Here is a 16,661-nt window from a genome sequence, read left to right on the forward strand (position 1 = left end):
TTCAGCCAATAGTTTGACGTTGTTATGGTCTCCAGTAGAGAAACACAGATACCATCTCTCAGTTTGGGTTTATGGATATTAATGAATGACCAAGGCCCAAAAGTCTGTTCCCTGACCGGGAATCGAACCCGGGCCGCGGCGGTGAGAGCGCCGAATCCTAACCACTAGACCACCAGGGAGCTGCATGTTCCTGTTTCACACCAGCTCCACCAATCAGAGTCTTCCTAATTATGTGTGTGAGAGTTTTGTGGGTGTTCCCACACAACCGACTTTATCTATAGTGTCCCAATCTATTTCATCTACTTGTCCTGTCACCCCAGTGCTCCTAGGTAATAAAAGTACCTACCTACCTACCTACCTACCTACCTAGGTGCTTCAAGAATCCCACAACCAGCATTATTGCCATTTATTACACTTGTTTTTCTTGAACCACTGTACTAAAAAACCAGAACAGGATTCTTACATCAACACATCATGTAGTTGATGTAATCACAATCATTAGGATATTTTATTGGGGCATCGGTGTGAAGTCCAGTATACAGTGAGAGCCAAAAAGCAGTAGTTCCCTGACCGGGAATCGAACCCGGGCCGCGGCGGTGAGAGCGCCGAATCCTAACCACTAGACCACCAGGGAGCTGCACTGACAACTTTGAGGTCTTGCCTGAGAACTTGGATTTTGGAATGTGTGGCATGTATGACAACTGGCAGGACAGCATTCTGTGGATGTAGTGAATGCAGACCACCACTAGGGTGTGCTCTTCTCACACACAGCACATGCATACTGATACTGCACAGTCAGACTGAGATGGTTGTCAACATTTATGGTTGAGGGACCACATGATGCATTTTCCGTTCGAAAGGCTGCAGAAAACCACAGTCTTTATTGTGTATCCACACGTGGAGGGAGAATACACACAGCATGGTCACTGGCTGTCCATACTTTCAGGTTTCTTGCTAGAAGTCTACTGATCATTTGACTTTCCAAGCAGGGAAGAGACGGGGCTGCCCCAGCCATCCAGTACAGGAGTGGTGTGATACTGCCCCCTACAGGAGTGGTGTGATACTGCCCCCTAGGCCATCATCATCACCTATTTTGTATTTGTTTGCATTTCATACTAACCCAAGCAATTACAGTATGTATAATTTGTATTCTCCTTCTGGCCAATTACCCCCTCCATCCTTAAAGGAACACTCCGCCCATTTTCAACCAGCTTTGTATCATTAGAACATCAGTAGTATATCAGAAAACTGTAAACTGTTTTGAAGTCTGTCATTTAATTTGACAGTTATTGAGTGTTAAAGTGTGGACCAGTGACATCACTGGTCCACACTAACTCAAATTAATAACTCATTAACTCAAATCAACTCTCAATAACTGTCAAACATTCCGTCATTCATCTAGTTTGACAGTTATTGAGAGTTGATTTGAGTTAATGAGTTATTCATTTGAGTTAGTGTGGACCAGTGATGTCACTGGTCCACACCTTAACACTCAATAACTGTCAAATTAAATGACAGACTTCAAAACAGTTAACATTTTTCTGATATACTACTGATGTTCTAATGATACAAAGCTGGTTGAAAAATGGGCAGAGTGTTCCTTTAAGGAAACAATGTTGGTAAATTTAATAATAAGTTAGAAAGTTAAGCTCTGCAGAGACAACTGCCACTACAACACACAATGGGAGGTTAGAGTATGACGACGATGATGCTGCTGAGTTCAACAGAGCCGTCCATAACGATAGCAGGCTGCCAGGAGGAAGAGTAGCTTCTTCTTCTCCCTCCCCCTGAACACTGAGTGACTAATGACTCGACGACTGAACGATGATAAGAAAGTGAGACTCATTGTTAGAATATGAAAGTGGGAACTGGAGCAGTGGCCTCGCTTTGAAATGTCAGACAGTTGTCATGAACTCGCTCATCATTATGTCAGCAGGCATTTTTCCTGCAGTAAAAGTTGAATGAAAGGGAGGGAGGGGAGGGGAGGGAGGGGAAGGGAGGGGAGGGGAGGGAGGGGAAGGGAGGGAGGGGGGGGCGGAGGCACCGCGGGCCTTGAGCACAGTAGTCTGGAATGTGGGCGGTGGCCGCCAGACTTGTCTTTTGTGAGAAGCCTGCAGATGCTCAGCGGGCCAGTGGCGCAATGGATAACGCGTCTGACTACGGATCAGAAGATTCCAGGTTCGACTCCTGGCTGGCTCGTAGTGTTTTCCCCCCCTCATCCTTGTGGAGAAAGGCTTGCTGCTGATATGGATGCGTGGCAGGCTGGCAGCCCTCTCTGATTTATGGCAAGAGACTAGAATCAGAAACATCATGTTTGAAATGACAGCATAGATCTTTACTCTTAAAGGGCCCCTACCTCTATAATATGAAAGTAAAATAAAGCTCACTGCAATGGTATGTCATTCTCCAAATCATGATGGTCACTAATATATTATAAATGTTTATGGTGCTCCAATCGATGCCAGTCAAATATATTCAAATAATTCCCCCTTATTTGGAAAGGGCCTGTCTGTGTCCCTCTCCCTCTCCCACCCCAGCCCAGCCAAGACTAACTGAATTATGTGTTAGTGCAGTTTTGGAAAATGGTCTCAATAGAGCACTACAAGGAGAGGGAAAATAGATCTCAAAATATCATTTTATGTTTGTACTTTTTACGATTGACCGTATATCAGGTTATGCAGTATAGGCTATACACATGGTAATATTCACTTAAAAACAGGAAACAAGTCACAATGGAGAGGCAAAGTGAACGTTACTTCCTGCTTCAGCACTGTACTAGAGATTTTCATCCACCATTTATTTTCCCATAGACACTTCGTAAAATGCTTATAAAAAATAGTTTTACTTGGTTAAACCAAATGGTTCAGATATATTTTATATTTAGAGAGACCATAGAACATTTCACTCAGACCAAAACAAAAACAAACAAACATTGAAAAAAATATTTTCTTTAAATCCATCGTTTTTTAAAGTTTTGGTCCATTTTACAAAATGTCTGTGGGAAAATAAATGGCGGATGAAAATCTCTGGTACAGTGCTGCTGAAGCAGGAAGCGCCGTTCACTTTGGCTCTCGGCGATGGATGGAAATGTCCACCATCTCATCTCATTCAGAGCCGTATAATAGAAGAGTTCCGACATCTCCATTCACTCCAATGGACCAGTTTTTTTCCAGGAAGTAGAAAGTGGAACTCTTCAGTAAAAAAAGCAGCACTGTTGAGTTGCAGCAAAATAGACAGTGTTGTACTTTGAAAGGGTTTTTCATCCCTTGAAATGAATCAAATTGTACATTATCGGCTTTATTTTAGCATGCAAAAGTAGCGCGAGACCCATTCCTGGCTGTTCATTGGCTAATGAATCTCGCATTTTGGTCCTCCACTGACGCCACTCTCTCTCTAGAGGACACTAATCTCATTACATCTCCACAGTGTGCCTCCTGTACTGCAGACAGTAATGTCATCGTTAGTCTGTTTATGTCACTAATACTGAAGTGGTGTTGTTGTAGGTATGCAGAGCTGCAGAGCTTCACAGAGCTGGACTTCCGCCCCATAGAGGACGGACACTGTGATGTCATCATCAAAAAACCCACTGTTTTCATGAAACTGGATGCAGGTAAGGAAGGATTCACGTGACTCAATTGAAAGACCTACAATCTAAACAAGCTGCCAAATATTTACACCAACACATTAATTACACCCTAATTACAGTACACAGTCATACAATGCCCACGCGTGGACATGTATAGCTGTCAATGGAACTGGTTCCCTTGTATTTATTGATGATGCAACTGCTGACAACAGCAGCAGAATAAATTCTGAAGTGTTTCAGACAATATTATCTGCTCATATTCAGCCAAATGCTTCAATCAGAACCCATTTGGACAATTGCATGATTATGTTAGTTTGTCCAACTATTTTGGTCCCTTAAAATGTAATGTAATTCCTACACCGTTCACCTGATCTGGATGTAAATACCCCCGAATTAAAGCTGGAAGTCGGCAGTTAAAGCACATCTTGGCTTGAATCCAGTGTGTGACTATTTTAATGAGTTTCATTGGTGCTTTAAGTCTACCTTTATCCAGCAACTACCCTAAAACAGCTTGGATGTGCACATTTCTACTGTTTTCCATTTGTGAGTCGTTATAGTGTAAGAATGGAACAAAACCATATTGTGCTTCTCTCATAGGTGTGAACATGTACCACCACTTCTGTGACTTTGTCAACCTGTACATCTCCCAGCACATCAACAACTCCTTCAGCTCAGACATCTACATCCTCATGTGGGACACGGTGGGTACCGGATGCTGCCTCCTGCTCCAGTATCGCTGGAGGCGGAGGGCGTAACCTATATAATAATGCTTGGTGGGCTGGGCTTAGTTAGGTTTAGGTTTCTTTAACATCTGTCTCGTTCTCTCAAGTCTTCGGCTGGTTCTGTCCCCCTATGTATTAGCATATTCCTCAGTTCATAGTCTCTTATGTCTAGTGTTTGTCAAAGTGGGGTCGGGGGACCCCCAGGGGTCCTTACGGGGGTTCCAGGGGGTCCCCAGCAAAAAGGGGAATCATTTTCACTATGATTCCATCTATAAGTAACACAATGACTTGGTCATGGGTTTCATACACTTTCTGTAATAAAACATCTAAAAGCAAAAATCTGATCAGATGGGGGGCATAGGACGAAAGTAGGGATGCACGATATATCGGCAATCATATCAGTATCGGCAGATGTTAGTCATGTTTTTTTTACATATCGGCATCGGTCCGATGTTACATTGTTAATATCGGTTATTGGTATCAGCCAAAATGTTCACATTGAGAGGAAACAATGCGGTAAATCTATGATTTATGGGTTTTTTCTAAATGTTTTGGAAATAATGAAATGCATTACTTTTTCAAATTCAGTGTTTTTCAGTATGTACCAAATTTTATTATTATAAAAATGTGTTTTTCATAGAGATCATATTGACATCGGTAAATATCGGTTATCGACCATAACAGCAATGTTAATATCGGTTATCGGTATCGGCCAAAATGTTCATATCGGTGCATCCCTAGACAAAAGCTTATCAAATGGGGGTCCATGGTCTAATTTGTGTCAGTTTAGGGGTCCTTGATGTGAAAAAAGTTTGAGATCCACTGTTAAGTTAACTAGCTCATACAGGTCAACGACAGTGAGTGACAGAAATAGCTGTTTTGCTACAAAGCCAAACAGTGGCTGTTTGTCACAACTGTGTGTATATATATATTATTAGAGTTATAGTTGTCATTGAACAAGTAGGCGGCAGACGTGCCTGTGGAAGACATCCAGAGGAAGCAGTGGGTGAAAAACAGAGTGATGTACAGGGGCAAGCTCATCCTACCCACTGTGTGCAGAGGTGAAGGGACAGAGAGAAACACTGACAGAACAAACAGCACACTGCCAGACAAACAGGGAGGTTGTCTGAGAATACTGTGATAACAGACGAGATCCCCTTATAGAACCTAAGGCCTTGGCCACACTGATCCGTCAGAAAATGGACAGAATTATTGGACGGACAGATGTCTGTCCGATGAGAACTGAGTCTACGTCAAACCCCTCGCCGAAAGCGCCGGGGCTGCTCCGCGGCCGGCGAGCCTGCCTGCGCAGCCTGCGTGCAGCTCCTTGGAAATGTGACTCGATGCAAATGACATGAACAGCGCGAGTATAATATAATGCAGATCATGTGCAGATAACTGGAGATAAGTATATGCACTACATTCTCCCCTTGGACTAACTTCTAGTCACTGAAATCCTAGTGAAATCACACAATTTTACTCATTTTGCGGGGGAATCCCTTATAGCCTCGTTCACCGCCTCGGCCATCTTCTTTGAAAAGTTGAAACAAATCTCGGAACGCCTCCTCTCGAGACCTCGACTCTGATTGGCTAAACGGACAGTGACTATCCGACCATCCGATACGTCCGTCCAGAAAAAGTTCATCCCTCTTCAACTTTCTGTCCATCAAAACGTATGCAAATTTTCTGGATACGTACGCTTCTGAGTGCTCCACGGACAGTCGGACAGTTGTCATTGAAAATGAATGGAAGTGAATAGAGAAATGAACGCACACGGACAGACACCACGGATCAGTGTGGCCAAGGCCTAAACCTAAAGAAAATACAGAGGAAACAAAGAAATAAAAAGAGGGAAATGATATTCTGGCAGGCAACTGGTGGCATATTCCTGACATAGATAGACCACATATTTGTGCATTAGAACGTGAACAAGCTTACAGCGTTAACACTCCACTGGCTCATCAGTGAGAGGGAGGATATGGATTTAAACAGCACTTGAGTCAGAAAGGTTGTTGTACACAGATATATGGATGTACAGCAGCTAAGCCAACAGTCTTGTTTATTGACTCACAGTTAACATGAGACATAAAGAAACGTTCCCTGACCGGGAATCGAACCCGGGCCGCGGCGGTGAGAGCGCCGAATCCTAACCACTAGACCACCAGGGAGCTGCATGCTCCTGTTTCACATCAGCTCCACCAATCAGAGTATTCCTAATTATGTGCGTGAGCGTTCTGTGGGTGATGCAGGAAAACACAATCATACCCAGAAAACAGGTGACTGTGACTCAAATGATGACAAAGCCTGGAGTTGATTTGGAAAGAAATCTGCTTTAGTGTTTTGAAGTATAGTAAATTCTCCCAATATTCTATCAATCATTGCTTTGAATCATTGCTGTCTCGTTACAGATCTGACATTGTATAACGGACAATTCTTCTCCCTTCTCTTTCGTGTCTTTTCTCAGAGTTCCTACGGTTATGGAGATCTGTTCAGTGACACGTGGAAGGCCTTCTCTGAGTATGACATCATCCACCTGAAAACCTATGACTCTAAAAGAGTAGGTACACTGTCACCTGTGGGTGCTCCGCATAAATAAACTGATAATAAACAGATCTCTATGCCAGGCAAATATGCTTAGCAAGCTGTTCATTAACTGCCCACAGGTGTGTTTCAAAGATGCCATCTTCTCCCTCCTCCCAAGAATGAGATATGGCCTGTTTTACAACACTCCGCTGGTAGGTGTGTGTGTGTGTGTGTGTGTGTGTGTGTGTGTGTGTGTGTGTGTGTGTGTGTGTGTGTGTGTGTGTGTGTGTGTGTGTGTGTGTGTATGTATGCATAGATTCTAATAGGATAAGATCATTTGGTTTGAAACACACTGCAGCGTCCCGCGCTCTTTCAACACCGGCTCTCATTTCTTCATTTAGTTCATCTCCTTATTCATATATTCCTTATCACACATTTTCTGATAGTATTTCTTTTTTGGTATTCCTCCCTCCACAAACACTGATATCCGGTTATTTGCTCATAAAAATGCAATCGGGGTCAAATGTTTCTGCGATGTATTCAATAGCCAGCCCAGCCAACGCTTATGTTATCTAAATGATAATTCCAAGGAGATTTCCGTAAAGATGATATCATGTAAATATGTGTCGTCCCGTCAGCCTTGAGCTGTGAGATATTGATGGGATTCTAGCGTCATGGCTGATTGCCCCTGCTGCTGCTGCTGCACATGTCATGTATATATTCATGTGCTCACGTTTACGCTGGCTGTGCTGCCGCCCCAGTGTGTGTGTGTGTGTGCTGGGATGCACAGGCTTGTGTGCTGCTCATTCCAGAGAGGGGTGGGAATATGTTAGCATATATCTTACATGACAACACAATGAAAAGCACTAGTGTAGCTTTCAGTCACACTTCAGAAAGGAGATTTTCTACAACATTCAAAACATGGCAAAGAGTCCAGAATGAATTAGCACCAGCCACCAGCCAAATGCTGCTCAACTATGCAAGTGGCCATAGGTTTTGCTTCACTCACCAGCCGCCACCCCACCCTTCCGGCCAAAAGAAATTTGTAATCTATCGAGTGGTTGGTGAAATTTGAACATTCACTAGTCATTTGGCCGGTGGGCAAAAAAAGTTAATTTTGCCTGTCTTGGTGTCATGGGATCATAGACAGATTAAAAAAAAAAAAAATCAGTAATGGATATCGATATTATGTTTTGAACAGAATACTTGGAAAATAAATTGAATTGTGCATGTGTGATAGGGCTGTCACTTTTTCCCAAAATAAAGTTTGAACGAACTTTAATTGCCCGCAAAATGTTCGAATATATTCAAAGTTTTTTGGTTAATTATTATTATTATTATTATTATTTTTTTGCTGCATCCAACTCGAGACAACTTTTCAGACCCTGGAGACAATCTTTCTCAGAAGAGACTAACGCGACAAATCTGGAGACTTTTTCTGACATGGGATTAACATTACCAGCAAGCAGCAATTGGTTAATTTTGGTTAATAAAAAAAAAATAAAAAAATAATAATAATAATAATAAAAAAATAATAATAATAATTAAACAGGTCAATTATACATTCGAACATGCACACATGCACATTACATACATTCGATACATACATACATTACATACATACATTACATTACATACATTCGAACATGCCCACAACTCCCCCACATTCGAAGTTAAATTCGAATTTCGAATAAAAAGTGACAGCCCTAATGTGTGATGTGATGTGATGTGATGTGTTTGTGTGGTGTGTTGATGCCAGATCTCAGACTGCCACAGTGAAGGGATGTTCAGGGCGTTCTCCCAGCATGTCCTGCATCGACTCAACATCCCACAGGAGGGACCCAAGGTAGGAGGCGGAGCAACTCTCTACAGCAGGGCTTCCTATAGGTCGAGGAGGATTTGGGTTATTTGGGTGTTGTACCTTGTATCGTGCAGTACAAAAGACGGTTTCTGCAAGTGAGTGAGTGGCCAGAAGCTGTGGTTTGTGAACAACGTAGTAAGAAAATACAGAGGAAACAAAGAAATAAAAAGAGGGAAATGATATTCTGGCAGGCCACTGGTGGCATATTCCTGACATAGATAGACCACATATTTGTGTATTAGAACGTGAACAAGCTTACAGCGTTAACACTCCACTGGCTCATCAGTGAGAGGGAGGATATGGATTTAAACAGCACTTGAGTCAGAAAGGTTGTTGTACACAGATATATGGATGTACAGCAGCAGCAACAGTCTTGTTTATTGACTCACAGTTAACATGAGACATAAAGAAACATTCCCTGACCGGGAATCGAACCCAGGCCGCGGCGGTGAGAGCGCCGAATCCTAACCACTAGACCACCAGGGAGCTGCATGCTTCTGTTTCACACCAGCTCCACCAATCAGAGTATTCCTAATTATGCGCGTGAGTGTTAGGATGACGTCATCATTCCTACCTTGATGTCGTCATTCCTACTATGATGTCATCGATCTCTGATGATGTCGCAAACGGTAGTGATGTCATAGCACAGGTGATGTCATGTTCGGATCTATAAAGGCCCGTTCCGGCAGGTCCTCTCCAGTGATTCATAAGCTAAACTTATATCACATCAATCTCTGCAACCGTTCCCAACCTCGAACAAGTGCAGACCTAGCTATCAAGTTCCACAACCTCCCTACTTCTCAAGACTTACCAAGTTTGCCTTGGCCATCAACTCTCCGCGAATAGATCCACATGTCTTCCGACACCAACCCTGACAGTATGAATCACTCTGAACTGGATCTAGCGGATACATCTCGGCCAATCAGGGAGGCCTTTCGAATGATAATTGAGCTGTTTGCCAACCAGGAAAAAGCAATCCAGGCTCTGGCTTCCAAGGCCGATGATCGGTACGCCCTCCTGGTTAGCACAATCCAGAATCTGACTTCCATTTCCGAGGAGCGGCGCGCCCTCCTGGTTAACCGGCTAGATCGTCTCGACGGACTAAATCCTCCTGAGGGTGTCATTCCGCAGTCTTCCGCCCCTCCTGCCCCAGCCTCTGAGCGATCAGTCACCCCAACCCAAACACTGGAGGTTCCCAGTGCAGCCATGCCTCTTGCTCCCGCCGTGCCTGCTTCGCAGCAGCTGGTTGAGCCACAGCACGTGCCCCTGCTGGGTGCTGCTGAGTATTTCCAGGAGAGGCTCGCAGGTTTCCTGCGGGCTGAGGGCATGACGGTGGAGGACTTCCGAAGGTCATCCCCTACTGCTCCCGTGCCTCCTATTCCTCCTACCCCAGCTTCCGAGCGCACTGTCGTTCCGGAGGTTTCCACCGCGGCCGTTACTGCTAGCCCTGCTTCTCGGCCGCGCGCAGCTCCTAAGCGCATATTCTGGGGGGGAGTTCGCGTCATCCCAGAGCAGGGGCAGCCACATTTGAGTCCCAGCAGCCATCTGTACCATGATCTGACCGGCAGGGTTCGCATCACACCAGAGGAGAGGCAGCGCCGTTTGGACACCCGGAGCTGCCTGTACTGTGGTCGAGCCGGGCATTACCTCTCCTCCTGCTCCCGGCGTCCAGTAAGTGGTCCCACCGCTCGCCGGCCCGTGGTACTCTCAGTGGATCAAGACTCTACGTGTCCAGCCCCGAAATCTGTACGGTTGGGCAGCGTTCCCTGCAGGACCCAGGAGTGGCAGTGTGTCTCCAAGAGGGTCAAGGAGTTGGAGAGGACTGTCGATCGTCTCATTGGGAAGTTCAATCGCTGCCTGCAGATCGGCTCCGTCCCCCCGCAGGGGGCCTCCGAGTCTGCTGGCCCTGAGGCACAACCTGTGGACCTTCCCCTCGCCGAGTCTGAACCCGTACCTCAGCAGCAGCCAATTCCTGTCCTTGACCCACACGTAGGTTCCAGCTTCATGCTGGGAGGTCCCCGTAGTGTCGTCAGCCCTCGGTCAAGAGCAAGAGCAAAGAAGAGGCGTTTAAAGGAGGACCCTTCTTTGTGAGGGATATGGGATATGGGATATGATAGTCCATGTATGTCGTGTAAATACCTCATGTTCTTTCTTAAAGATAAAAAAAAAAAAAAAAGACTACCGTAGTCGACTACTAAGCACAGTGTCGACTAGTACTAGTCGACTAGTCGACTAGTCTGTGAATGCCCTAATAGTGTCCCAATCTATTTCAGCCACTTGTCCTGTCACCCGAGTGCTCCTAGGTAATAAAAGTACCTACCTACCTACCTACCTAGAATCTTTTTTCAAGAGCCAAAAAGCAGTAGTTCCCTGACCGGGAATCGAACCCGGGCCGCGGCGGTGAGAGCGCCGAATCCTAACCACTAGACCACCAGGGAGCTGTCTGTCTGATTTAAAAGCCCCTATACAGGGATCCATGGGACATAATATGGCAGTGGAGGAGTTAATCTATGAGGCCATATACACCTGGCGCTAACATGTGTTTTCTGTGATCAGATTGCAATCAGATTGTGTTTTATCACTTGAAATGCCAGGTGTAAACACCCCCAAAACGCATTGAAGAAGGATTGCAATCTGATCGGCCAAACCACCTCCGGAGGTGGTCAGGGATGCATTGTGTACACATTGAACACAGGTGTAAATGCAATGTGTCCTCTCAATTTGGATACACCAACTTTATGCGGATTGAGAGGACACCCATTTCTGCAATCTGATTGCAATCAGAGGAGCACCATGTTTGTGAATAGAGCAATGCGTGACCACATACACGAATAGCAGTCTTCAAAGACAGCATGCCTACATTTAGTCATAGCTGAGTGCAAGGTTAAGGTAAGGTGTCTTTGAGAGCACTCCATTTCATGTGGTGATCTCACACTAGTCAGGATGTGAAGTTTACCTGTGTCGGATCCAACACGGCGATATCAGGATGTGCATCTCAGACTAGTCAGGGTGTGCCTCTATCGGATTGGATATAAAGAGGAGTTCCCTGACCGGGAATCGAACCCGGGCCGCGGCGGTGAGAGCGCCGAATCCTAACCACTAGACCACCAGGGAGCCTGTTTGCTTTAAAAGCCCCTATACAGGGATCCATGGGTCATATGGCAGTGGAGGAGTTAATCTATTGATGTGTATAGAGCTTGCAGAGTTGAGGAGCTTCACAATGTGAGAGAACAATGCATGATCATCATCACATACATGAATGGCTACATTTAGTCATAGTGCAGGTTTATGTGAGGTGTATAGAGAGGTCCAGGGATGACGTATTTTTGTAGGCTGAATGCGGAAGTCCCGAACTTCCTGGTTCTTCACTGTTTCTGTCTATGGGATTTTTGAATGGGTTTTTGGCGCGATGCTTCAAATAAGGTCTGTGGGCAACGCAAGTTTAATCAAACGCGAACCAAGGTTCAGCGGGATAATCTTCACACATGAGGACCACTTTCATGAGTTTTGAAGCGTAAATGCGAGCCCTAGAAGTAAAAAGCTCGTGCTAAGCTAATCCAGAACTACACACTGTCGCATAGGCTTCCACGTCACGTCAGCACTCAACCTGGACTTTTGTTGATGTGTGCACTGATTACCCCGGGCTGAACGGGGCTGAACCAGGTGAGGGAAAGAGAATTTCCGTGTTCGTCCTTTGAGTGATGACGTTGTAGCCGTTTGCTAGCTAGCAGAGCACATTTCATGTGATCTCACACTAGACAGGATGTGGAGTTTACCTGCGTCGGATATAAAGAGGAGTTCCCTGACCGGGAATCGAACCCGGGCCGCGGCGGTGAGAGCGCCGAATCCTAACCACTAGACCACCAGGGAGCTGCTTGCTCTTTCTTCAAACCAGCTCCACCAGTTAAAGCTGATTAGCAGCTAGAAAATCAGAGTATTCCTAATTATGCGTGTGATCGTTTTGTGGGCGTTCCCACACAGACCGACTTTATCTATAGTGTCCCAATCTATTTCAGCTACTTGTCCTGTCGCCCCAGTGCTCCTAGGTAATAAAAGTACCTACCTACCTACCTACCTACCTACCTAGGTGCTTCAAGAATCCCATAACCATAATCCCAATGCCATTTATTACTGCTTGTTTTTCTTGAACCACTGTACTCCAACACCAGAACAGAGTTCTTACATCAACACATCATGTAGTTGATGTAATCACACAGCTATTAGGATATTTTATTGGGGCATTGGTGTGAAGTCCAGTATACAGTGAGAGCCAAAAAGCAGTAGTTCCCTGACCGGGAATCGAACCCGGGCCGCGGCGGTGAGAGCGCCGAATCCTAACCACTAGACCACCAGGGAGATGTCTGTCTGCTTTAAAAGCCCCTATACAGGGATCCATGGGACATATAGAGCGCTTGGGTTCATCAGGGGAAAAGTGAATGGGCTTTTAGAATGGGGATTTCACTTAAATGCATCAAATAAGGTCTGTCGTTAACGAAAGTTTATGAGAGCGCGAATTTGTGTTCAGCAGGATCATCTTCACAAACGTCAATAACTTTTATGACTTTTGGAACGTAAACGGATTTTCTTTTACGTGATTTTTAGAAAACGCTTCAAAAGCCATAACAGTGATTAACATTCGTGAAGATGATCCTGCTGAACCCAAATTCGCACTCCCATAAACTTTTGTTAAAGGACGGCTTTACCGTGGGGAATATGAATATATATTAAATCTCACGCCCCTAAGGTTTTCGAATCCGTTGAAATTTTTGAAATTGGAGGTTCACTGCCAGAGATATCAACCGAAATCCACTCTGTGTGGGGGGGGGGGGGGGTGGTGGAGGGGAGGGGCGGGTACGGGAACCCGAAATCCTACATTTCCCACAATGCACTGGGCTCGCGTGGCCTTCGTTTCCACGCCCACCCCTCAGGCATTTGGCTGATATCAAACTCCAGTAGGTGGCGGTAATGCACATATATGCTTGCCAACCGCCATAAAAGTCGAAGAAGAAGAAGGCTTCGACATAAAAAGATTTAGTAGAACAAGAAAAACTTAAAAAAAAAATTGCCTTCAAATTGCACCAAATTTAAACGGTAGTATATATGTCTTCATAAAAAAAAATCATGCATTTTTAGGCATTTTCATGGAGTTACGCGCATCTGATGTTGTAACTATTTTATGTAAAAATGTGTAAAAACGGGTACATTGCTCAGCGTTGATTTCGTTACTTCAACGCACCTACTACTAGATGTAAAATTTGACGAGCTTTCCAATGCCGCCAGTCCCTTGTCTGTCTGTGCTTCCGTTCCCGAGATATGGTCTCTTTGCAAGGAGCTATGGAAAGCTAACCTAGCTACAGCAGGCTAGGTGGTGGAAAAAGATGGCTGCCTTTTGTTTTTGTTCAAGACCTCTGAAGGGGCGTGGAGGACCTCTAGAGGCGGGACCATGGCTCACAACAATTGTAGTTCATAGGTCCTCGACTTCCGCAAGGCGGACTTGGGCCAGATGACGCGAAACGCATCGGCTGGCCCAAAAAATATGTGAGAGATGCTTGATATCTCTGGGAGTGAACCAGCAATTTCAAAAATTTCAACGGTGGTTGAAATTTCCATGACTGTGGTGAGAGCGCCGAATCCTAACCACTAGACCACCAGGGAAATGCATGCTTTTTGTTCAATTCAGCTCCACCAGTTAAAGCTGACTAGTAGTTAGCCAATCAGAGTATTCCTAAATATGCACGCGCGTGCACACACACAGATACACACATACACATACACACACTCTCACACACACACACACACACACACACACACACACACACACACACACACACACACACACACACACAGTTCCTGCCTGGTATACTGAAGAGCCTTTCAAAATAAATTGCTTAAAATAACTTGTGGTAGCACATGAATCTAGCAGTGCCTTGTACCAATTTATCATGCGGTAGTTGTACTGAGGATGGAATCATCGATGCTTTTCATTGTGTAACAGCTGTGTACCTCTTTATCACTTTGATGGCACACCTGTTACAAAAGCCCATATTCACTTAGTACAAGATGAATGTTAGGGTTCCTGCATCAAAGTGTGAATGGACTTATGTATCGTGGGAACCACTCTTTCATTCTGCTTACAGGATAAACTAAAATGACAGGTATGTTGTCCTGAACCATTCCAGCTGTATTGTGCATACAGCTGTTTATATATAATCCATCACACAACCTGGTTCTAATTATAGTTTATATCAAAAGTAGCCTATTTCCCTTTTGGTTTATTTCACTATTTGTTCCAAAAGTTAAAGCCTAATCCTAGGATGACAATCTGTTGGCCGGTGGCACGAGCAGATCTGAAAGAAATGTCAACTAAAAGCAGCATAAGAAATCCTAGTGAAATCATACAAGTGACTCATTTTTCTGGGCACTCCCCTGCGAGCGCTCGTCAAGCTGACGTATATGGGTCTAGCTGCCGTCGACAAAGGCTCCCAGTCAAGGCTATTGCACAACCATGTTTTCCACTTTGTTATAAGATATTCCATCAGATGAACAGGTCACTGTTTATTTACACAGTGCAACTGTTCTATCCCCTCAGGCCTCAGCAGAGCTTATTGCGGCCTTGGTGTCAGATAACATTGACAGCTGTTTTTACAGCTAGAAGGAGACATAAACAGGTGTTCCTCGACTGGGCAGTTGAACCAAGGCTGTGGTTGGTCGCTCATGGACAGATCCCTGGTGCTCTAGTGGTTAGCATTCGGTGCTCTCACCACTGTGGCCAGGGTTCGATTCCCAGTCAGGGAAGGTGTTTGGTATGTTAATAAAAGATGCATATAGATTCTTAAACGAATACAAGATGTGCTGTAATCGCACAGCTATTCAGGGATTTTATTGACTAACTGGCACTGAAGTTTTTGAAATCGAGTGAGACGCAGAAACCAGCACTTCCCTGGTTTATGTGAGGTGAATTGCAGAGCACTACATTTCATGTGATCTCACACTAGACAGGATGTGGAGTTTACCTGTGTCGGATATAAAGAGGAGTTCCCTGACCGGGAATCGAACCCGGGCCGCGGCGGTGAGAGCGCCGAATCCTAACCACTAGACCACCAGGGAAGCTGAGAAGATCGCATAGTTGTCTGGGAACATTTTACACATATGAAGGTGGAGGGGTATTGTTTGATGTATTTTAATGACATGCGCCACTCCCCCTCCACTTTAAGTTGTATGAAGTTAGAAGTATTCCAATAGTTGTCTACTCCCCCTGTCACTCTTTTCACGTGACAATTTAAAATGTAATTTTCGAGAATTGCTTCTTCTGGTAATAGTGACCTATGTCTCTAAAAGCAGAGTTTACTAAGTGATTTACATAATACACATTTAAATGCATAAATCCATGTGACAGTTGAAAATAAGAAAATAATAATTGGAAAAGGGCCAGATATCCATGACAGTAGTTTATCCAACACAGCCTACAAGAGCCAGAAATAGGGGTGGTCTGACCACCCGGGAATTGGACGCTGAATCCAAACCACTAGACCACCAGGGAGCCGTATACTGAGAGTTACAACCATCTATCCAGTGTAGGGTCCATAAGGCAGGAGAAGGGACACCCACTATCTGACGTACAGCTACCAGCTTCAGAAAGACTACATACATAATAACTACGTGCGCACACACACACACACACACACACACAGGCACGCCCCCACCTCCCTCTACACACACAGGCACGCCCCCACCTCCCTCTACATCTCCGAGCTCTTTAGCTCTCCAGCGCAGCGCTCCTCACAGGTGTTTTATGATCCCGCGTTTGAAGAGCCTGACTGTATCTTTATGAGCGGCGAGGCCCGATAACTTCTTCCTTCCTGTGGATCAGCTCATTAGGTATTCATGGTCGTCTCTGGAAATATGCTAAGAGGCTTTTCAGTGAGAGGCTTCTTTTGCGATAGCGGGCCGCCGACTGAGTGAGAGGTCT

The 16,661-nt window shown here is 45.0% G+C and overlaps 1 protein-coding gene across 1 annotated transcript in view; it reads left to right on the forward strand.

The window, feature by feature from the left end:
• Positions 1-16,661, forward strand: part of eogt (EGF domain-specific O-linked N-acetylglucosamine (GlcNAc) transferase) — a gene marked incomplete at both ends in the record, with an annotated part of 32,658 nt that overhangs the window by 13,258 nt on the left and 2,739 nt on the right. The window contains 5 exons of the mRNA XM_083661019.1: positions 3,504-3,610; positions 4,184-4,287; positions 6,773-6,865; positions 6,972-7,043; positions 8,591-8,677. Coding sequence (XP_083517145.1) covers positions 3,504-3,610; positions 4,184-4,287; positions 6,773-6,865; positions 6,972-7,043; positions 8,591-8,677 — 463 coding nt within the window. The remainder of the gene's footprint in view (positions 1-3,503; positions 3,611-4,183; positions 4,288-6,772; positions 6,866-6,971; positions 7,044-8,590; positions 8,678-16,661) is intronic.

Source organism: Poromitra crassiceps (genome assembly GCF_964638095.1).
Source record: "Poromitra crassiceps genome assembly, chromosome: 25".
In the NCBI taxonomy this organism is placed as follows: Eukaryota; Metazoa; Chordata; class Actinopteri; order Beryciformes; family Melamphaidae; genus Poromitra; species Poromitra crassiceps.